Consider the following 24,906-nt stretch of genomic DNA (forward strand, 5'->3'; position numbering starts at 1 on the left):
GATAATTTAAATTCTCAAATGAGCAAAACATTTCTACATATAATTATACAAATAAAATCGACATCGTATAAATTTCAATCTAATAACTTTTATTTTATTTTTATTTAAATAAATATTAATTTAAAAATTACTTTTAATTCCAGAAAACAAGCGAGTTAAACCTAACGAATTAAACCGAGTTGTTCATGAATTTCTAACAAGTTGAGTTTGAGCTAAAAAAAAAAAAAGTTCATAATAAATTTGAACTCGACCAGTTCTTAACAAGTCAAACTCAATTGTGGCTAGTTCGACTTAAATCGACTCATTTTTAGCCTAATATGTAACCCCCCACACTTGCACCCTGAAGAAGCAGACTTCCACCCAACAATCATTGATACGGACATGTTTATAGAATTTTCTCTCTCTTGTTACTAAAGTTCTCTTTTTCTCAAATCAAAAACCCTATTGTTACAACAGTCCTCTCTTGATCGATTCTCCCCCTCTCTCACACATTTCGAGTTTCTGATCTGATACAGAAACAATTGAGGTTTCATCTGGATTTCGTGTTTGTATTTCTAATCAAGATCTGAATTCCTGCAGTGTCAGAAAATCATTCTTCTCAGAGTAACATTTTCATTACTGTCGATGTTTCCAAAAATCGAAGGTACCGTTACGTTCATCTTCTTCGTTATTGCTTTAGCTTAGCATGTTGTTTTCAAATCCCCGGTTTTTAGGTTGCTATAGTGTGAACTGAAGTTTGAAACGGCCATTGATGAATGTGGGAGTAAAACACTGCACTGTTTGAATAAACACTTTAATTAAGCACTTACAGCATAATCACTTATCACAATTTAATTAAGCACTTACAGCATAATCACTTGTCACAATTTAATTAAGCACTTACAGAATAATCACTTCGAGAAATCTATTTTCCCTATAGTATTTTTCCAGCTGAGGTGAAAATGGAAATGCCAGCACATCGGACATGGATGTATTATAATCTTATTGCTGGTCAAAGGGGATATACAGCTGAATTCTTTCAAGGTCTCAAAGAGTTTCTTGATCTTGCTTGTCAACAACCAGAGTTTTTGAATGAAGGTGTAATAAAGTGTCCATGTAAGTTTTGTAAAAATGCGAGGCGCCTAACTCCGAACGAAGTAAATGCTCATATTCGGCAAAAAGGGTTTACGCCCGGATATTGGTATTGGACATCCCATGGAGAGGAGGTCCCTCAAATTAATATCGATGTGGATATACACTCAGACTCGGTGCCTTACAGTACTCAGCGAAACTCGGGGTTTGATGATGCTGCTCTTAGTGACCAGAATTTTGTACAGAATGAAGAAGTGTCTCCAAGTGTGGAAGCTACTCAACAACCTTTGCGGCCTGGGCATAAAAATACATCAAATTTCTCTGCTATTGCGATGTTGAGTTTAAAATATAAATATAACTTGTCACAAGATTGTTTCGATGATGTTGTTAGACGCTGGCCTAAGGATCTAGAGGGGGGGGTGAATAGATCTCTCTAAGTTTTTAAGGATTTTTCTACTGACTCGAGCGAAAGCGGTTCTGAATCGACTTGCGTCTATTCTGGACCGCTATTGCAAAGATCGTACGTGTTTCAAAACCAAAGAATAAGTGGAATTGATGGTGAAGTAATATGATAGCTAACCAATACGTTTAACAACTGAAATCCAATTAACTTCTAGATTGACAACTTTGATTTGCAATGCAGTAAGATTGGATCAAGCAAAAACACAAACACTTGGTGCTTATAACCAATTATGAACAGAAAGTAAAAGAGAAAGTAAAAGCGACAAGAACACGATATTTGTTTAGGCAGTTCGTCGATCGTCCTCGCTACGACTACGTCTGCCCCCAATTCCAAATTGAAATTGGGTAATCTTTCATTAATGTTGAAAGTAGTATATACAAAGAAGATAACAAAGCGATAAACGATAAACCAATTATGTCGATCCTTTGAATCTTCTTCCCCCTTAATCTTGAGCCAGATCAAGGTTATCCAAGAGCTTCACTTTGATCCCTTTCTGCAGTGTCTTCAATTCCCTCGAACCCTTGTTCTTCAATCTTCAATTCCCTCGAACCCTAGTTCTTCAATCTTCACACTCAGCCGGATCCTCGATGAAGCCTCTTGATAAAAACCCCCAAGAACCACCCGTCGTGGAGGACAAAACCCGCAGATTTTATTCACCAACAAACCCCACAGACCTTCACCCACTAGGAATCTTCAATTCCGTTCCATGGACGTTATCGAACTCATCACTAACCCGCAACGCAAGAATGATTATGTGTAATTGTGTTGGAGATGATGAAGAACGAAGATGAGAAGCGTTTGTGTATCTTTCAGTCGTTGGTGTTCATTGAATAATTACCCTTGCACAATATATATGATTGCATAACAGTTAGAACCAAGAAAAACTGATTTTTGAACTTTCTTGATCAGTTAGGTCGACCACTTGTAGTGCTTAGGTCGACCTAACAGAGCTTGCAGAATTTTTCTCCCAGTTAGGTCGACCTGTTGAAGGAGTAGGTCGACCAGAATCCTTTTCTGATGCATTCTGGGGACTTTTTCACAGATCAGGTCGACCTGGTTGCCATGTAGGTCGACCTAGCAGACTGATGTGAAGATTTCTTCATTTTGAGTCGACCTAAATGGTCTGTGAGTCGACCTAGCAGAGGTATATGGATTTTCCTTCATTTTAGGTCGACCTAGGTTGATAGTAGGTCGACCTAACTGCTGATTTTCTGCATTTTTCATGTCCAGCTTGTGTTGAGTCGACTTATATGCCAAGTGGATCACCTTGTGCTTGCTTTCATGAGTTATCAAATTTCTCCTTGTTATTTGAATGCTCATTTGAGTTTGCCATGAATCAAAAACATCTTTGAGTGTAATCTTGTATTCACAAACTCCCCCTTTTTGATGATGGCAAACCAATACTCAAGAGCTTTGGTAGTAAGTGGCAAGGACTCAAAAGACTCCCCCGTACATCCAGCATCTCTCTCAACAAAGCTCCCCCGTACACTCAGCAGCTATCTCCCCCGTACATCCAGCATCTCTCTCAACAGAGCTCCCCCCGTACACTCAGCAGCTATCTCCCCCTTTGTCAACATCAAAAAGAGAAAACAGGAGAAGAGTAACAAGAGAACCATAGATAATAATGCTAGCATGTATAGTATAGTAGGTAAAAGGTAGTTAATGGTAGAATGAGACACATATGTGAGCAGGAGCAGTTTTTATGCATGAGGTCACTATAAGCATGTTAATTGATAGCATATTATAGTATCAATAATATTTTTGGAAGTGAACACCAATTATGTTACCGCTTGTTCAATATGACGCCTGGCTTGATGATGAGCTACCTTTATGCTAAAAATTGTTAGCAAGACACATAGATATATACATAAAGTAAAGAAATAATATTAAGAGAAGACAAACGTAATTAGCCCAAATTAGAGATATCGAGTATCCCTAATTCCCTACGAATGTTGAAATATTGCTCTGTTGCTAGCGGTTTTGTGAAGATGTCAGCTAGTTGCTTCTTGCTTTCTACATGTTCAAAAGTAACGTCTCCTTTCTCTACATGATCTCGTAGGAAGTGATGCCTTACTTCAATATGTTTGGTACGTGAGTGTAGGACAGGATTTTTACTCAAGTTTATGGCGCTTGTGTTGTCACACATGATAGGTATGTGATCAAGCTTAATACCAAAGTCAAGAAGTTGTTGCTTGAGCCATAATATTTGTGCACAGCAGCTTCCAGCAGCTACATATTCTGCCTCAGCAGTGGATAATGCAACCGATACTTGTTTCTTACTATGCCAACTTATTAGTGAGTTTGAGAATAGATGACACGTTCCACTAGTGCTTTTTCTATCGGATTTGCAGCCAGCAAAATCTGAATCGGAGAATCCTACCAAATGACACTCATTTCCTTTTGGATACCATAGGCCATATGTAGTAGTTCCACGTAAGTATCGCAGAATTCTTTTGACAGCTTTCAAGTGAGATTCTTTTGGACAAGATTGATATCTTGCACACATACACACACTAAACATAATGTCTGGTCTTGAAGCAGTAAGATACAATAGTGAACCTATCATACCTCGGTATAATTTCACGTCAACCTCTTTACCTTTCTCATCTTTGTCTAGATTTGTATTTGTTGCCATAGGTGTGTCAATTTCCTTTGCTTCACTCATTCCAAATCTTTTGAGCAGCTCCGTACAATATTTAGTTTGATTCACAAACGTTCCATGACTGAGTTGCTTGATTTGTAGGCCAAGGAAGAAATTTAGTTCACCCATGAGACTCATCTCAAATTCACTCTGCATAAGCTTAGAAAAGTCTTTGACAAGTTTTGCATTAGTGGACCCAAATATAATATCATCTACATAAATTTGGACCAAGAGAATATCCTTATCTTTTCTTTTAATAAAGAGAGTAGTATCAACTTTACCCCTAGAGTACCCTTGACTAAGGAGAAATTTGCTCAAACGTTCGTACCAAGCCCGAGGGGCTTGTTTAAGACCGTATAGAGCACGTTTCAGCTTATAAACATGAGTTGGATACATGTAATTCTCAAAGCCGGGTGGCTGAGCAACATAGACTTCTTCATTTATATAGCCATTTAGAAAGGCACTCTTAACATCCATTTGGAATAGTTTGAAGTCTTTAGAACACGCATAAGCAAGTAAGAGGCGAATAGCTTCGAGACGTGCTACAGGAGCGTATGTCTCTTCATAATCAATACCTTCTTCTTGATTGTAACCTTGAGCAACTAATCTAGCTTTGTTTCTAGTAATAACACCGTTTTCATCAAGTTTGTTACGAAAAACCCATCTAGTGCCTATTACTTGATGATCTCCCGGATGAGGGACTAAGTCCCAAACATCATTCCGTTTAAATTGGTTTAATTCTTCTTGCATGGCCATTAGCCAATGCTCATCAAGTAATGCGTCCTTAGCGTTTTTCGGCTCAACTTGTGAAACAAAAGCAAAATGATGGCAGAAGTTACTTATCTTTGAGCGTGTTGTAACGCCCCTTGAGATGTCTCCTATTATATTGTCAATTGGATGGTCTTTCACGTTTGTCCAGGCCTTGGGAAGTTCTACATTGTTTGAGATGCTTTCTTTTTCATTTTCATTTTGAGACTCGTCTTTCTCTTTCTCAGCATCTTTCTTTACAATACTCTCATCCTCATCTTCCTTATCCTTGACAATGTCTTCAGTGGATGGACCTGCACCATTAAATGAAAGACCTTTCTCGACATATTTTGCATAAGATTCATCAAAAGAAACGTGTACTGACTCTTCTACTATAAGTAATCTCTTGTTATATATTCGATATGCTTTGCTAGATTGTGAGTAACCAAGGAATATGCCCTCATCAGCTTTAGCATCGAATTTGCCAAGGTTATCCTTACCATTGTTCAAAACAAAACACTTGCAACCGAATACATGGAGATGAGATACATTTGGTTTTCTACCCTTTAGTAATTCATAGGGAGTTTTGTTCAGTATAGGACGTATTGTTATCCTATTCAAAACGTAACATGCTGTACTAATTGCGTCAGCCCAGAAATACTTTGGTAGATTACCCTCATTCAGCATTGTTCTTGCCAGCTCCTCTAGAACACGATTTTTACGTTCAACTACTCCGTTTTGTTGAGGTGTTCTAGGAGCTGAAAAGTTATGCTCAATTCCATGTTTATCACAGTATTTTTCAAAAGAAATGTTTTCAAATTCTCCACCGTGATCACTTCGAATTGCAGCTATTTTGTTGTTCATTTTGTTTTGACATAATCTTGCAAATTGTGTAAAGGCTGGAAAAGTTTGATCCTTACTAGGTAAAAAGATTGTCCAACAAAATCTCGAGTAATCATCGACAATGACAAAACCATAGGTGTTTCCACCCATGCTTTTAGTCCTTGAAGGGCCAAAGAGATCCATGTGAAGTAGTTCAAGAGGGCGTGATGTAGAAACCACGTTCTTTGATTTAAAAGAGATTTTTGTTTGCTTTCCCTTTTGACAAGCATCACATAGATGATCTCTTGAAAAATTCATTTTGGGTAAGCCGATTACTAAATCTTTTGAGACAACTTTATTTAGTAAGTCAAAATTTATGTGGGCGAGACGTCTATGCCAAAGCCATGAGTCATCGCCTAGAGCAACTAGACATTTGGTACTAGACTTAGATACCTCATCCAAGTTTAGCATGTAGATGTTGTTTACTCTTAAGCCCTTAAACATAATGTCTCTTTTCTTAGTATGTTCTATTGTGCATCCAGAATTTGTAAACATTACTTTAAAATCTTTGTCGCACAATTGACTTATACTTAAAAGATTATGTTTAAGACCTTCTACTAGCAGCACATCAGTTATAGTAGTGGTAGAAGGATTACCAACACTTCCTTTACCAAGTATGGCTCCACGATTGTTATCTCCATAGGTGACATACCCCTTTTTCTTTGCTTGAAACTCAACGAAAAGAGATAGGTCTCCAGTCATGTGTCTTGAACATCCGCTATCAAGGAACCACAACCTTTCGGCAATGTCAAGACACTTTTCCTGCAAGATTAATTTAAAGAGGGAGGTCCCCAATTTTCATTGGGTCCTTGATAGTGAGTACACAATTTGTTGCACTTAGGCAACCATTGAAATACTCCTTTAGGAACTAAAATTCTCCTAAATTTGCATTTTTCAATGGTATGTCCCTTTTTGCAACAATAATGACAGGTAATATGATGAGAATATGGAGTTTTGCTAGTTGATACTTTTGGTACAAAAGTGTATTTACTATATAAAGGAGTATACGATCTTTTGAACTTGTTTGGATCAACCGCAAAAGTCACTTTTGGTTGTAGAGCCTTGTCTAACTTGGCTTTTAGATCTCTTACTTCTTTTTGCCAAATGTGACATGTCTCACAACCAAACCATGATGTAGGATCTAATTCAACTTTGTCCTTTTGAATGTCTAGCATAGATTGTTTTAAAGCTTCCATATCCTTTTCGGTTTTCTCAACTTTTGATTCAAGGTATGAAAAAATTTTCTTATTTGAGGCCAAAAGTTTGAAAGCTTTAATTGCATCTCTATGTAATTCTTCAAAAGCAAGTTTTAGTTGAGAATGAGATACCTTATCTACAAGTTCAGGTTTAAGATGACTTACAGCTTTCTTTTTCTTGTTTTGATGAGCCATGAGACATAGGTTTGCTGATTCTTCTTCATCGCTTGACGAGCTTTCACTAGATGAATCACTTTCCCATGCTATGTAAGCTCTTTTAGATTTGTTATGACCTTTGCTTTGGTTCTTCTCCTTTTCTTTCTTAAGGTATGGACAATCCGGTTTGTAGTGACCGGCTTTCCCACAATTAAAGCAAAGACCTTTGATCTTTCCTTTGTTGTCGTCATCTTGTTTGAACATGTTTGATTGCTTTCTATAGTTGATCAATCCTTTGTCGGAATGTTTTGCTCCATTTTTCTTTAGATATTTGTTGTATCTTCGCACAAACAGTCCCATTTCCTCATCATCGGAGTCTTCGTCATCACTTGTGTCACTATCCTTTGGCTCTCGTTTTGAGGTCTTGGAGCTCGAAGCTTTTAGAGCTATTGACTTCTTCTCTACCTCTTTCTCCATGTTCTTTTCTTTCTTTGTCCTCTTCTCATGCATGTCAAGGCATTTAAGATGCTGTTCATGTTCCTCTAGTTTACCAAAGAGAGTGGTAATGTCTAAAGTGTTGAGATCATTTGCTTCCTTAATTGCTGTAACTTTGGGCTGCCATTCCCTGTTCAAACACCTTAAGATTTTGTTAGTAGCAACTGCATTGGAAACCGGTCTATCAAGAGAATTTAATCGATTTTTCAGGTGAATGAATCTTTTCTGCATGCTTTCGATGGTTTCACCATCTTCCATGTGGAAAAGTTCGAACTCTTGAGTTAACGTATTGATCCTAGCTAGTTTGACATCATCCGTTCCCTCGTGGGCAACTTGCAATGTGTCCCACATAGCTTTAGCTGATCTACAATGGGAAACGCGATAGTATTCATCAACTCCTAGAGCTGAGATTAGAATGTTTCTCGCTTTCCAATCGTATGCATATTTCTTTTCATCTTCAGCATTCCAAGTATCTTCTGGTTTTGGAACAACTGCACCAGCTGCATTTGTCATAGTGATCTGAAATGGACCATTGACAATAGCTGTCCAGATGTTCCTATCAATTGCATTGATATGGACACACATACAATCCTTCCAATAGCCGTAGTTTTCTCCGTTGAAAACTGGAGCTCTATTATGAGCCCCTTTAGGTCCAGAAGCCATCTTTCCAATAAGTGTTTCACGTAGCACGGAATAAACCAGAGCTCTTGATGCCACTTGTTAGACGCTGGCCTAAGGATCTAGAGGGGGGGGTGAATAGATCTCTCTAAGTTTTTAAGGATTTTTCTACTGACTCGAGCGAAAGCGGTTCTGAATCGACTTGCGTCTATTCTGGACCGCTATTGCAAAGATCGTACGTGTTTCAAAACCAAAGAATAAGTGGAATTGATGGTGAAGTAATATGATAGCTAACCAATACGTTTAACAACTGAAATCCAATTAACTTCTAGATTGACAACTTTGATTTGCAATGCAGTAAGATTGGATCAAGCAAAAACACAAACACTTGGTGCTTATAACCAATTATGAACAGAAAGTAAAAGAGAAAGTAAAAGCGACAAGAACACGATATTTGTTTAGGCAGTTCGTCGATCGTCCTCGCTACGACTACGTCTGCCCCCAATTCCAAATTGAAATTGGGTAATCTTTCATTAATGTTGAAAGTAGTATATACAAAGAAGATAACAAAGCGATAAACGATAAACCAATTATGTCGATCCTTTGAATCTTCTTCCCCCTTAATCTTGAGCCAGATCAAGGTTATCCAAGAGCTTCACTTTGATCCCTTTCTGCAGTGTCTTCAATTCCCTCGAACCCTTGTTCTTCAATCTTCAATTCCCTCGAACCCTAGTTCTTCAATCTTCACACTCAGCCGGATCCTCGATGAAGCCTCTTGATAAAAACCCCCAAGAACCACCCGTCGTGGAGGACAAAACCCGCAGATTTTATTCACCAACAAACCCCACAGACCTTCACCCACTAGGAATCTTCAATTCCGTTCCATGGACGTTATCGAACTCATCACTAACCCGCAACGCAAGAATGATTATGTGTAATTGTGTTGGAGATGATGAAGAACGAAGATGAGAAGCGTTTGTGTATCTTTCAGTCGTTGGTGTTCATTGAATAATTACCCTTGCACAATATATATGATTGCATAACAGTTAGAACCAAGAAAAACTGATTTTTGAACTTTCTTGATCAGTTAGGTCGACCACTTGTAGTGCTTAGGTCGACCTAACAGAGCTTGCAGAATTTTTCTCCCAGTTAGGTCGACCTGTTGAAGGAGTAGGTCGACCAGAATCCTTTTCTGATGCATTCTGGGGACTTTTTCACAGATCAGGTCGACCTGGTTGCCATGTAGGTCGACCTAGCAGACTGATGTGAAGATTTCTTCATTTTGAGTCGACCTAAATGGTCTGTGAGTCGACCTAGCAGAGGTATATGGATTTTCCTTCATTTTAGGTCGACCTAGGTTGATAGTAGGTCGACCTAACTGCTGATTTTCTGCATTTTTCATGTCCAGCTTGTGTTGAGTCGACTTATATGCCAAGTGGATCACCTTGTGCTTGCTTTCATGAGTTATCAAATTTCTCCTTGTTATTTGAATGCTCATTTGAGTTTGCCATGAATCAAAAACATCTTTGAGTGTAATCTTGTATTCACAGATGTGATGAAGTTTATGAGGGAGTCAAGCCATGCTGAGAATGAAATTCCTTCAAATTCTAGGCAGACAAAGAGAACTTTGCAGCCAACTGAAATTTTAAGAAAAAAGAAAAGTGCACAAACCAATGCACCATTGATCATTCCATCAGTTACCCTTGAAGCTTATCATAACCAAGCCACTCAACCTCAACCTCCATCTCAAGCTAAATTTAATCGACCTCAACCCACTAAACCTCAATCTCGACTCAAACTCCGATCTCAATCTCAACTCTCTCAACCTCGACCACAACCTCAACTCTGCCTGCAACCCCAACTTAACAGACAACACACTCCACCTCCATCTCGACCGCTACCTCAACCGAACGGATCTCAGACCATTCTTACCCAAGTCCTTCGATTGCAAGAATTTTCAATGGTCAACAGAACTCCGTCTTCTTCATCTAGCCATGTTAGTGAAGAAAGTAATGGGAACAAAATCTCTATACTTCCAGAAGGGGATGGGTGAGTTCTTTTAACGTCTTAACATATGAGTTATTCTTATTATTAATATTATTATAATGAGATTATTTTTACTGATTGACACAGGTTTGATCAACACGAACTGGTAGTGAAGCAAATTGCTTCAATCATACGTACTAACTTGAAGGAAGGAAAACCATCATGGAAACAGTTATCTAAAGAGCAACGAGATTCATGGTTTGATATATTTAAAGTAATCAAATTTCAAGCTTTGATTAAATAGTTTTGGTATTTTTTGAAAAATGTTTTTGTTGAAAAGAACTTGGCATTTGAATTTGGTCAAGAGGGGAAACTATGTCCTTACATGCTTTAGAGATGTAAATTAAATCATAATCTAGTTTCAAGGGAAACCTTGAATATTAGATGGACTTTGCTTATCAAAACTACAAATATACAAGTACTCATTACTATAAATAGTTGTTACTAATTGTAATGATGTTCTAATCACAAAATAAAAACATTTATAAAGGAGAAAGCTCCAGCGAGCTTGTGAGTTACATAAAGTACTCATTGTTATTTTAACTTCATTAAGACAATTTAATTTATTTTGCCAACATTTGGTATCAGAGCTTGTTACATTAAATGGCTACAAGTTCAAGCATTAATCAAGTTTAGTAGGTACAAACAACCATTTTTAAGTTCAATGGCAGATCAAATTTCTCTATGTCCACTCCACTCAAATTGAATTGCCTTGATGAAGTTAAAATAACAATTAATATTTTCTGTAACTCACAAGCTTGCTGGAGCTTTCTCTTTATAAATGTTTTTATTTTTTGTTGAGTACATTATTACAAGTAATAACAACTATTTATACTAATGAGTACTTGTATATTTTTAGCTTTTGTAAACAAAGTCCATTCAATATTCAAGGCTTCCCTTAAAAGTAGCTTAAATTTTAATTCACATCTTTACAACATGTAAGGACATGGTTTCCCTAATTGACCAAATTCAAGAGCCAAGTTTATTTCATCTAGCATCCTCTCTTAAACTTGGTTTTATCATTCCCAACATATTCTTCATCTTCAATAACAAGTTGGTTTTGAGTGACTTTGTAAAAATACCAACAATTTGATCTTCCAAAGTGCAATACTCGACCACAATTTCTTTATCTTTAATTAGGTCTCGAATGTAGTTATGTTTTCCATCTTGGTACATGCGTGTTTTCTTGGTCCGCTAAGAAACAACAAATAGTTGTTTTGTCAACAACAGAGTAGATAGCAGCAACAATTGCTTTGACAAAGAATTCAATCTTTCATGGGCGTAGCAAACATATTGCCATTAAACATCACTACATTCAAAACTTAATAAGAGATAAAGAATTTGTGGTGGAGTATTGTACTTCGGAAGATCAAATTGCCATATTTTTTTCAAAGCCACTCAAAACCAACTTGTTCTTGAAGATGAAGAATATGCTGGGAATGATAAAACCAAGTTTAAGGGGGGATGTTAGATGAAATGACATTTGAATTTGGTCAATAAAGGAAACCATGCGCTTACACACAATTAAATCATAATTTAGTTTCAAAGGAAGCCTTGAATATTGGATGGACTTTGTTTATCAAAGATAAAAATATACGAGTACTTATTAGAATAAATAGTTGTTACTCATTATAATGATGTACTCATCATAAAATGAGAACATTTATAAAGGAGAAAGCTCCAACGAGCTTGTGAATTACATAAAGTACTAATTGTTATTTTAACGTCATTAAAGTAATTCAATTTATTTTGCCATCAATTTTTAATGTGCAAATGTTTTATTTGTCAAAAAAATCAATGTAGTCAAAGTTTACATGGCCACCTCAACATGAAGACATGGTGCGGCGTAACTTTGAAAAAAGAGGATCAGCTAAAATGATTCAATTAATGCAAGAAGCTCGAAAAAGGTTAGATGAAAAACCAATTTGGATGGAAGAGTGTGTGTGGGCACAACTAAAGGCACACTGGGAGTCCTTAAAATACAAAAGAATGTCTGAAACAAATAAAAGAAATTGTGAGTCTATGGTTGGTGCATCTCTTCACACCGGTGGATCAATTCCTCATCGTTTGCATTGGAAACGAATGGTATAATTAATTTACTATTATGTTTTAGGGTTTAGTTTTCATAGTTAATAACACTAAAAACTAGTTTTTTCAATTACAGAAGGAGGCAAAAGGGACTGATCCATCATTGGCTGAGTTTTATTTTCGTACTCATCGAAAAAAGAATCAAAGTTGGGTGGGTCCTTGTGCAGAGTCTGCTTATGTAAGTTCCATCTGTTTTCTAACACAGGCATATTTGAGTTTTTCTTTAATAATAACTTTTGATTCTTATACATGCATCTGGGTTTTATTATATCTCTGATTACTGTTATTCAAGAATGGTTTCGCTTTAGTCTTTCGCAACTTTGATTATCTCTTTACCTGGTGCTGACTTTTTGCTGTGGCTGGCTGGAAATTAATTAGTTCATCTGTAATTTATCTGGGAGGAATTGTTTTTCGTCTATGCCTCCTTGGTTTCGAAACCAAACAAATAAACCTTAAAATGCACACCCTTAGAAAACTGTGACCCATCATTTTTACTTGTGAGCTTTGCTATCGTTTCTTCTCTTTGCCATATTCCAACACAGCTCTTTATTAGGTTCCAAAGCAGGCTGTGTAATAATCAAACCACGGTTCTGCACCAATTAAGTATCTGCAATTGGAGTCAGAGGCATACGAAAGTTCCTTAACAAAATAAAAACTAATATAAGATACCTAATATTATTACTTGTTTCACTCATGTTATCTGTATACTCATGTTATCTGTATCAAAATGGTCAACCCCGGGTCTTCATTTGACATGAATATATACTCATATGAGGCCAGTGTCCGGGTGCAGAACCTGCTTCTTACCAATTGGTTTCTTTGTAAATTAGCACTCCATTAATTTTTTTGGTCATTCTTCTTTCAGAATCTTTGTTTTGTTTCAGATACAGGTCCCATTGCCTGCCTTCGCTTGATCTTTAATTAATTGGTTCTACCTTTATCTTTTCTAAAAGTTTATTTTTCCGATGTATTCAAATGTGATGCAGGATAAATTCGAACAAAGAAAATTAGAATCATCTTCCAAGTTTGTTTCAGAAGAGAATGGAGGTGATAATCAACGATCCAGAGAAATTCCATCAGACTTGGATATATGGGTAGATTCGGTTGGAAAGAAAAAAGGAAGGGTTTTCGGACTCGGGTCTCTGAGCAAAACACTGGTCACATCTGTTAAACTTCCCACTAATACGAAAGATGTCAACGTTTTAAGAAATCAGATTCATGCACTTAACGAGTCACTGCATAAACAGGAACAGGAGAAAATAGAAATGAAGAAAGAGTTGACTGAGACTAGAAAACAAGTAATGGCTTTAATGCAACACTTAGGATTTGCTGGCTCTTCTTCTTAATCGACATTCATCACCTCAACACAGCAATGAAATTGATAACGGTGATGATGATGACACTGCGGTTGATAGTAAGAAGGTTGATAGTACGAAGGACTGTATCTGATTTATAGGACTTGTGACAGTATACTTGTATGTACAATTTTTTTTTAATGTTGTACTATTTCCTCATTCTCAAATTAGGCATCTTTGTAGTTTTACACTTTGTAAGATAAGGATTAAGGATTAATTGTGTTGATTTCGAGAATAAAATGAGTGTAATTAATTAAAATAGCCTTAATAGTAGGTAGTGTAAAAGTTACATGACTTAAAATACAATAAACATATAAGAGTAATAAGTTAGAAGGGGAGGACCATAATAGACGGTAAAACCCTTAACTGAATTGAGAAGGGGAGGACTATAATAGACGGTAAAACCCTTAAAACTGAATTTTAACTCAGGACATTTGATTAAGAACAAAAATATTCTGTTCTGTTTTAGAATCAGAAATGAGAGGAGGAATGACGGTGATGATTGATCGTTGCATCTGATGCGGTGGAGTGGAAGAACCTGCAAAGTTAGCACTCCAACACTAAAGTTAATTTGTGAGGAAGAAGAGTGAAATGAAATTGAATTTGAAACTTGTTCTCTGAATTTGACGCCTTTTATATATATCGAAAGAGGAAATAATAAACTTGCTATTTGTTAGCCGTAAAATTCAGAGAGTTTTCAGTTGAGATCTTTCATGATCGTTAGGATGACAATCTTTATGTATCAAAATTCAAGGAGTGGAACCCCTTCTTAGTAGTCGGCCGGAATCGACGTGATCGGCTCAGAACATATCCTTTATTATCTCCTCCAAACAAATCACATATACCTATGTTTAATTGATATGTTTTTTTTTCTTCAAATTATTATTAATATTGAAGTTTTAATGTATAGTTGGATCAACACAAACAATGTAACTATATTTAATTATTATGTTTTCTCAAATTATTACTAATATTGACGTTTTAATGTATAGTTGGTGTGGGCACTTCATTATCACTAATTGGAGTAATTGTGTTAGAAACCATTATAGCATGTAATGATGCCAAATCTGAAAGTCATCTATCCGTACTTACCCAGGGAAGCTTACCAGCAATTTCTATTGATATTTGAAAGCAACAAATTCTAACATGATATGATTTCATGCACTTTGAGTGGCATAATGTTATATATATATTTTTTTCATTTGATTCTTTGTCTGGTGAAAAATGGTTAATCATGCATAGCCATTATGTATTTTGCTGTCCCACCACTCAAAACTGAACCTCACATTTGAATGGTTAGGAATGATTTTCAAATTTTCTTGTTTCTAACCAATGCAACCAAAAAGATGGATATAGAGAGTCAATTAAGTAATCATTAACAAGTTACATCTATGCTATCATGCCACATCTCCAATAAACTTCCAACATCCCTCTCAACTATTTCCATATCAGACGCGACATGCACTTCCAGGTCGACGACGTCATAATTTGAGGAAAAACAGTGATTGAATTTAATCATATGCATCTGAACATCAGACACACTTTCAATCTTTAGTGTCAACCATCAGACATACCTTCAATCTTTAGTATCAAACATTAGACACACCTTCAATCTATAGTATCAAACATCAGACACGTATTAAACATCAGACACACCTTCAATCTATAGTATCAAACATCAGACACGTATCAAACTTCAGACACGTCTTCTGATTTTGTGTTTTGGCCTTACATTTTTTCTTGATGCATAATAATACTTCAAATTAACAAAAGGCGTGTTCAATAAACAACTGTCAACATTCTGATCTCGAAACCATGTTACATTCACTATGCAAATTCTCATATGTCAATTATTGTTGAATCACATATCACCAACCATGATGTTCACAGTATCATAGGATGAATGTAATGTGTATTTCCTCATTAGGATGAACAAAATTTAGTAACTTAGCCACAGTTTATTCTCTTTTACATTATAAGCAGGAAAAAAATTGGTCTAACAAAGGCATGTATTGCCTATGATTCTGTATTCTTAATCAGATATAGTTCTTAAGAGTTGTTGAAATGTGAAGGAATAGTTTCTGCATATCTAATGACACTATAATACAAAAGTTCTGCAGTTGAAAATGGATGATCATTGATCACTTAGTACAATTCACAAAATCTTTATGGCGATAATTTTCTCACAGGTCGAGTTGGTAACAAATGACAATCTGTATTTATAGAAAAGCAAAAACAAAAAGTAAAATTTGCACAAGTATACATATCTACTGTCACAATTTTGTCGAAGAACATTTGTAAAATGTTCGTCTCTAGTCATTATTTCTGTGCACATTTTTTAGCCATTCGACAACTTCTCTGATGCTTGGTCTATTGAAAGGATTCATGTTCACACACAAGCATGCTACATCGAGTACCTGCAGCATCTCGCTTTCAAATCCTTTCCCTCGTAGAGTCGAGTCAAATACTTGTTCTTGTTTCTCTTCCTTTTTCATTAGTTGAACCCAGCTAACCAAATCCCTCGAAATTTTCGGCTTACATACATCCATAGGCCTCCTTCCGGTGAGAAGCTCGAGCAAAACAACTCCGAAGCTGTACACGTCTCCTCTCAGAGTCGCCACCCATGCTTGTCCATACTCCGGAGGAATATAACCTAATGTACCTACAAGTTCGGTTGTAACATGAGTATGATACGGAAGAATCAACCGCGACAACCCGAAATCAGCAACATGTGCCTCGAACTTCTCGTTCAGGAGTATATTGCTCGACTTTATATCACGGTGCACGATGTGCGGTTCGCATATCATATGCAAATAGGCCAAACCACAACCTGCTCCTTGTGCGATCTTCAAACGAGTCGGCCAATCGAGTTGAGACGCACCGTCGGACTTTTCATGCAACCAGTAATCGAGACTTCCGTTCTCCATGTAATTATATATGAGTAGTCGATAACCATCATGCACACAGTAGCCTTGCAATGCTACCAGATTCTCATGTTGCGCGTTTGACAAAGCTTCTACTTCTGCTTTAAATTCCCTTTCCATAAGGCCTAAATCTCCTGAAAGTTTCTTGATGGCTAGCTGAGTTCCATTTTGAAACGACGCTTTATAAACCAAACCGAAACCGCCACATCCTACTATATTTGCTTGACTGAAATTTTCAGTGGCTTTTATGATCTCTAATATCGAAAGATCCTTTGTTTCATTGTTTTTGCTGGGGAACAATACCACTAGGCTAGCCTCCCTATCAACCTCTGGATGAACACCGCTGTTCGAGTACTGAGAAATCGATTCAAGTTCAATCTTATCAGAATCTCCTCTTGGATTGACCCTCCTCTTAGAGAGTATCCACAGTGTCAACAACGTAATCAAGGTAGCTATGCCGAAACACACTACGATAATAAGTATGACTATTATTTTTTTGGATTTGCCTCTAGCTGAAGTACCGGTAGTATTTTGTTGAGAAGCACAAGGGCGCTGAATAACCAGACCGCACAATTGCGAGTTTCCTACAAAGCTGGTGTTGGAAAAAGTATCAAACTGACTACCAGTTGGTATTCGTCCTTGAAGATTATTATCTGCTACACTGAAAAAAGACAAGAAATGCAATTTATTGAGCGAATCAGGAATTTCGCCGGATAGTTCGTTTTCCGAGAGGTCTAGTTTCTCTAAGTTAATCAAGTTTGAAATTTGATCCGGGATATTGCCAGAGAAGTTGTTTCTCTTCAGGTCCAGCTGAAGAAGGACTATGAGTTGACCGACCTCGACGGGGATACTGCCACTAAGGCGATTGGTTCCGAGATATATTGCCGGTGGTAGGCTCGAAAGTTGATTGTATTGCAACAAAGAAACATTGTTAGCATTAGCAAAGACAGGTAACTCCAAGTAAGTCCTTTCAACTTTATCATTTGCTTGTTGTGATGTTAGCGCCGGGAGTTTCGTCAGCTCTATCGGAAACAGGCCAGTAAGTAGGTTAACAGACAAGTCTATGTAGAAAAGCTGAGGCAGTTTACCTAACCAAGGAGGTATCGAACCGTTGAATCGATTAAACGAAAGGTCCAAAGCCTCAAGTTTCATCAGGTTTTTAAGCCAACTCGGTATTTGACCTGTGAAATAACAGCCACCTAATCCTAAAACTTGGATATTTTGGAATCCGTCAGGTTCTATCACGTTCGGCATCACTTCGTCGTAAAAATTCTTGGAGAGCATAAGTGTACTAAGCTTCTTGAGACCAGTGAGTATTCGAAGAGCACCAGTGATATTCTTCAGCTTGTTATCAGAAATCGACAAGAACGAAAGAGACTCAAGTCCAAGTATCTCAGACGAAACCTGTCCCTCAATATGATTAGACGCAAGCCTCAATGCAGCAAGCGACTTGCAATCATAAAGGGTCGGCGGTAAAACACCACTAAACCTATTGTTACCAAGATCAAGCGTAGCAAGCCCAACCAATCCCGAGAAATTGAACGCCGAGAGATTTCCTTCCAACTTATTAACCCTCAAATTCAACATAATGAGCTTGTTACAATTCATCAAAGACGGCGGAATCGTACCAGTCAAATTATTGACATGAAGAAGCAACTTCTCCAATTTCAAAAGCTTACCAATATCCTTAGGAATAGAACCTGTTAAATTATTGGAGTAAAGCTCCAAAACTGTGAGATTCACAAGATTAACAATTCCATCACCAATTGTTCCATAAATTTTATTCAATGGCAATGATATTTCAATGAGTGAAACAGCATCATAAACATCAATTGGGATATTCCCTGATAGCAAATTGAAACCTGCTCTAAATCTCTCAAGCTTAGAACATGCACCTAAACCAATCTCAATAGCACCATCAAAATCATTGGAAGAAAAATCCAAGAATCTCAAAGAAGAATTCTTATGCACATCACAAAAGTCTGAAATTGGAATAAAACCTGTGAAACTGTTGTTGCTAACATTGAAAGCTATCAAATTACCTCCTTCTGCAAGATTCTGAATCAGAGAAACTGGCAATGTTCCATTGAATGAATTACTAGACAAATCAAACACCTGAACAACACTGCTGTTTCTGTTTCCATTCCCAAGTGGCAATTCACCAGAGAACCGATTGTAACTCAAATCAAGAACTAAAAGATGGTTAAGAATTGAAAAAAACTGATTTTGAAGATTGCCATGAAGTTTATTATGAGAGAGATTAAGATGAGAGAGAGATTGAAGAGAAGTGAAACTAGAAAGTGAAATGAAACCATTGAGGCCTCTAGAGGGTAACAAAAGATGAGTAACATGTTGATTCTGTTGATCACAAGTTACACCTTCCCAATCACAACAATCAGAGGAAGAAGAAGAAGACGACCAGTTGAGAGGTGGGTGAGGTGAAAAAGTAGAGATATTTGAGGAGAAAGACAAGAGTGAATCTTTGTCAATTTGGTTACAAGAGGAAGAGACATGAACAAGGAAGAAGGTTAGAAATAAGGTTGTTGTTGTGATTGAGACCATTAGTTTGGAGAAAATTATGTAAGTGTTGGAAGAGTTGGAGGGTGGTTGTGATGTTGATGGAGGGTTTGATCTCATGAGGGGAAGTGTTGGTTAGAAGGGAAAGTTTGAGATTTTGGTTTGGAATTTTGGTGTTTGGAGTGTGGAGGATGGAGGAGGAAGATGAAGGAACATAAGGGTGAGATGAACCAATGAGGGAGAAGATTTTTGGGGGTGGTATGGGGTGAGACCATGACCATCCATTGACCATGAAAATATTAGGGTAGGAGAGAGAAAAAAAAAAGGAGAAGTGGGGGTGACGTTTTTATTTAGTTTATAAATTTTTTGTATTGAGTATATTAAGAGCTAGATTATTGTTTAGAGATCTTAATCAAAGATTTTGATTCACCGATCGATGATCGATAATTGGTACAGTGATAACTAACGTTGAACTTACGATTGAGAGAAGGTTGAAACTATTTAATATTAGAAAAAAAATTAAATCAGATTAGACGGTCCAATAGGTCAGATATTATTAGTGAAAAAAATTAGATTCGAATAGTCCTGAATATACAATACATTTAAATTTTTCTTTGGAAGAGTTTGGATGTCTTTTATAATCTTCTCTTACTAAAAAAAACTAGTATATACAGTTGTGCGCATAGAATACTCGATTTAAGAAAACATAATCTTACAAAAAATTTGTTTTGGATGAGGTAGAGGTGCCAAAGGAACATGTCTCTATGTGTAACTGTCTTGCAAAAATCTAGAAAATATAAAACAGAGTATAGTTGATATAGTTGAAGATGAGAGTCTAAAATTTTATCTTGCCTCACAAAATAATATGGACAAGACGAGTATGCAGACCTAGCATACACCTATAAAAGTTAAAAATTATAAAAATTCTTATTAATAGTCGCGCTCATAAAAATTGCAAAAATAAAATGAGAATGAAAAAACATATTAAAAAGTATTTGTCTAAAACTTTAATCTATCTAAAAGAAATTATGAAATATATATATTAGATCGGACCATTTTGTCACCTTTTTGTGTAGGAATTGAATTGAATTGAATTGAATTACATGCAATTTAACATCAATTGATCAAATAAATTTTTATTTTTTACATATTTTACTTTAAATATTAATTTCAATTATTATTCAATTGACTAAACCAATTGTGGCATGACCCATATAGGTTTCAGTTTCACAACCTCATTCTTAATTTATTCATATTTTAAAAACATTGGTTAGACTAAGTGTGCAATTGGACTATTTAAATTGGATGGAGTTGACAAGTGGAGACAAAAACAAATTGGTTATAAAAAGGAGCAATGAATGGTTCCTTCCTTTGCCATTAAATTATTAATAAAATGAAAATTTGAGCGTTTACTTTTGGGCGGCCAGTAGTGGAAGAGTGGAATTTCTCAACGATGATCATTAACAAATAACAATACATGTCATCATTCATTTACAATTATTTTCCATTAACAACATCACAAACAAATTCTAATTTCTAGAATGTGAAAGTTTCATATTAGAAATTACTGAAAATAATCGAGCATCTTTATTCCGTTTAGATATATTTTATATCTCGTTTAGATATATTTTATAAAAATTTATAAAATATATTAGACAAGAGGAAGATATTAGATAGTTCAGATTAAAAATGATTAAAAAATACAGATAAAGTTGAATGTTTAACCGATCAGATCAGAGTTATTTTATCATCTTTATATCTGAGAGTGTTTTCTAGAGATTTTAGGATCGAATTTCTACTGGTGCTAAATTTTTGTCTTGGATAGGTTCATAATTTTTTTATTGAATTGATACCAATCAAATTATAATGGTGCCTAGCTCTTTTTTATGTCTCCTCTTTCTCTTCTATGGTGCCAACAAATTGAAGCAACTACCGTGTGTTACTCCACTTGTTTATTAGTTTATTAGTTTTCTTTTAGTGCCACTATGAGTTTAATGATTGTACATTTACTATGTAAAAAAAGGTTGATAAAAATAATTATATTGTTCCACAATGGTGTGATCTCAAAAGATAACTTAAAAGATAAGATTTGTCTAAATCTTATGGAACAAAATTAATTTTATGGCCAAACAATTCAACATAGAACATTGATATCATGTCTTTATGCCTATGATTGAATATTTAGAACATTAAAATTTTTAATGTTAGATATGTGTTATTTGATTTTTATGTGAATTTAGAATATGAGAAGTAAATGTGACACATATTATTAATACTTTTTTTTATCTAATTTACAATAAAAAAATAGAATTAAAATTTTCAACTAAAGTATAATTTGTTCCTTTAAGATATCATACTTATTAGTGGTGTCCTAGTGAAGTATTTCATAATGCGTTTGATCGAAATAAAACGTGAGTTTTTAGGATTTGTTTGAAAGTATGCACACATACAAACAACATATATAATATAATATCGGGACGAGAAATAGTAAGATAAAAAATGAAACCAGTCGTGACTCGATATGTTGTTTCTTCTGCTGATTTATTTGCCCCATCTTTGTTTAAGTAGCATGAAGTACTCATGAGAGTTGATATTTCTTTTGCATTATCTATTTGGATGACAAAACTTTTTAATCGGCTAAGCATTATTTTCAAGATGATAGCCTAAACCACTTTTATTATAAGTTCCTCTCTGATTACCTAAAATGATATTCAATTTATCTCTCACTTTGATAAACTTCACATTTTACACACTTGATAAATGTTTTTATAACTCTTCTCAACGTTTCTCTCTTTTCATTCTTCCATCTTAGGGGTGATTTTTGGCCATTTTTGGCCAAAAATCACCCCTCAACACCGTTTTTCTTTCTCTTTTTGTTTAAATAAATGGTTATCCATACAGATTTGCTTCTTGTTGTTTTGTGTGTTTTTAAGTTTTCATCGTCTTGTACGGTGTTAGTTGGTTTTCCCGTCTTAGTACGGTGTTTGTTGTCATATTTGTAGGCACTTTCATGTTGCCGTTGCATGCTATTAACCTAGGATTGTTTGCAGATTCACCTTTTTCAGTTTTTAGCGATCTTGAATTTGTAATGATCGATGTATTTTTAATTTGAATTAATGAATATCTTTTTAGTCAAAAAAAAACATTAAAAAAAAGTTGTCAAAATATATTTACATTTAAGGATTTTTCTCGAGACGCCGTATTTGTTATAAAAGTTTTTCATTTTTATTTAAACCAATTATGTCTTTAAATAATGATGCCGATTTAATTGACACGCCCTATTAAAATTAACAAAACTCTTTTAGCACGCCTGTTTCTTTATTTGAAAATTGAGTATATTGAGATTTTAACTAAAAAGTTGATTTGTGTAGTGGTAAAAATTTCTTTAGATGGTGGTTAAAAAATATGGACATAGCTTCTTATTGAAAAGTGAAAATACACATTTTCTTCAACATTTTTTCCTCAAATGGGTTGGTCTTATATTATTAGTCATGCATAAATATGGTTGTGTTGTGGCACACGAGATTAATGGAAACTGTTTTAACTTTTTGAGACAAATTGATGAATTGTATAAGCCGTGTGAGGTCTAAACTCCACCACCACGGTGAAGTTAGACTCGATACGTTACTATGTGTTTGGATGAGTGATTCACAATTGTCATTATATGAATTAACTTTGTGATATATTAAAGAGTATAGTTTAAAGTAAAATAATTCATGAGTGAAAGTTTTGTATTGTCGAAAGAGATTATAGAGTGTGTCATAATGTAAAATAGTTTTATAATGTCATCTAATAAAAATTAATTAATTTATTTATTATGTTATTAATGTAACTTAAAAATATAAACGCGATTTGATGAAATATACTTATTGATTGGTTTATGATATAAAATTATTTTATATTATTGACAGTGGCGGAGATAGGCCAAATTTTTTAGGAGGGCCGTCAAAATAAATTATAAATTATAAATAAATATTTTTTTTTTTTGTGGGTAAGTAGACTTTTATTAAATATCATCCAAAAATAATTTAGTACACACCGATTCGTAGATCCAGGTTACAAGGTGAACACATTGCCAAGCAAACTCACACACAACAAACTAATGCTCACAACATTTTAGACACATGAGGATACAACTTTCTATGGGGGAGGCATCTCTGCACAATTCTTTCTTGAATGACTCTCTTAGTATCACTTCTGGGTTGGAATTATAAATAAATATTTAAAATATATTAAATACAATTTTTTAAAATTATAATAAATTATAAATTATAAATAAATATTTAAAATATATTAAATACAATTTTTTAAATTATAAATAAATATTTAAAGTATATTAAATACAATTTTTCTAAATTATAATAAAATATAGTAATAGTATTTTAACAAAAGATGATTATATAAACAATTTCAACATCAACAATAATATTTTTGTCTATTATAATAGAGTTTGATCAAAATAACGATTTTTAAGTATAAGAGATGTACAATTTTAATCTTGAAATAAAAACTTTAAAATTGAAAAATACACACTTTCATTTAAATAAAAGTTTTAAAATTAAAAAATACTTAGAGAAATTGTAGTTCAAATATATTGTTTAAAAAAAAGATTGATACAATTTATAAATTAATAAAAATTACTAATAAGTTCAGTTATTAAAATAGGTCTTATTAATTTGTCACTTGTATCTATTTTTTTATAAGCCACTACATTTTTTCCTAAATATAAGACTACTTAAATATACATTACAAAAATTAAAAATATTATTTATAGTATTAAATTTGTTAACAATTAATATAATTTTATAAACTTATCTGTAATAAAAAATTAATTTTTATAAACTTTTTGTTATAAATTATAAAATAAAGTAACATAATAAAACAATTAATCTACTTGAGTAAGTTTTAGTTTGTAAAGTAAAACATAGAGATATGAGTCTGTCTCTTTTTACTAATGGACTAAGTATGTGAATACATGGTATATATGAGACCATGACTTACAAGTTTTTTTCACTGTATATTATAGAAGTCCTAGCATAGTTCATTTTGTTTTTTATAGTTCATTTTGTTTTTCATAGTAAATGTAACCTAGCCAGTATATGAATTTTGTTTTTTAAAAAGAGTGGAATGAATTGGCTCTGCCACTGATTATTGAGGTAGATTTTATTTTCTCTAATATAAAACGAATATTTTTTGTCAGTAAAATTTAGTTCAAATAATAAGATTAATATTATCAAACTTAATATTTTTATTTAAATTTGAATTCACAAGGGTGGATTTTAGATAAAACTAATTTTCTAGTAAAATAAAAGATAAATTAGCTTTAGTACTAATTTTCTAGTAAACTATATTTTGAAAACCAACCTAATTGAATCTAATGGTAGAATAGCCGACTCTCAAAATCAATGTTTGAATTTCAACTAATAAAAACATTGAATTTCTATTAAAATAATCAACTTTGAGTTTTGAGTTTTGAGTTTCACACACTTCACGCGGTGGTAACACATTTATTAAATTTTTAGCAAACAAAATTTAGGCTACATAGCATTAAAAAAACTTTATAAGTATATCAAATCACGTAAAATGAATAATGTTTTATTATTATTATTATTATTATTATTATTATTATTATTATTATTATATTGAAAAAATTTAGGCTACGTAGCATTAAAAAAACTTTATAAGTCTATCAAATCACTGTAAAATG

The 24,906-nt window shown here is 34.5% G+C and overlaps 2 protein-coding genes across 3 annotated transcripts; one reads left to right on the top strand and one right to left on the bottom strand.

The window, feature by feature from the left end:
• The first annotated feature begins 333 nt into the window (after positions 1-333).
• On the top strand, positions 334-14,017 carry LOC131616488 (uncharacterized). 2 transcript variants are annotated; one of them, XM_058887823.1, is made up of 6 exons: positions 334-643; positions 9,820-10,318; positions 10,403-10,529; positions 12,119-12,400; positions 12,480-12,581; positions 13,390-14,017. In XM_058887823.1, the coding sequence occupies exons 1-6, from the start codon at positions 625-627 to the stop codon at positions 13,747-13,749; spliced, it is 1,389 nt and encodes a 462-aa protein (XP_058743806.1). In that variant the 5' UTR covers positions 334-624; the 3' UTR covers positions 13,750-14,017. The 2 variants fall into 2 exon arrangements, with proteins under 2 accessions (XP_058743806.1, XP_058743807.1); XM_058887824.1 differs by having other exon boundaries at positions 335-643; positions 920-10,318.
• A 1,853-nt stretch (positions 14,018-15,870) lies between these two features.
• On the bottom strand, positions 15,871-19,530 carry LOC131616487 (tyrosine-sulfated glycopeptide receptor 1). Its single transcript, XM_058887822.1, has one exon. It carries the CDS (start codon positions 19,317-19,319, stop codon positions 16,071-16,073), a length of 3,249 nt encoding a protein of 1,082 aa, XP_058743805.1. The 5' UTR covers positions 19,320-19,530; the 3' UTR covers positions 15,871-16,070.
• Between the last annotated feature and the right edge of the window lie 5,376 nt (positions 19,531-24,906).

The sequence above is a fragment of the Vicia villosa genome, linkage group LG7 (genome assembly GCF_029867415.1).
Source record: "Vicia villosa cultivar HV-30 ecotype Madison, WI linkage group LG7, Vvil1.0, whole genome shotgun sequence".
Lineage (NCBI taxonomy): Eukaryota > Viridiplantae > Streptophyta > Magnoliopsida > Fabales > Fabaceae > Vicia > Vicia villosa.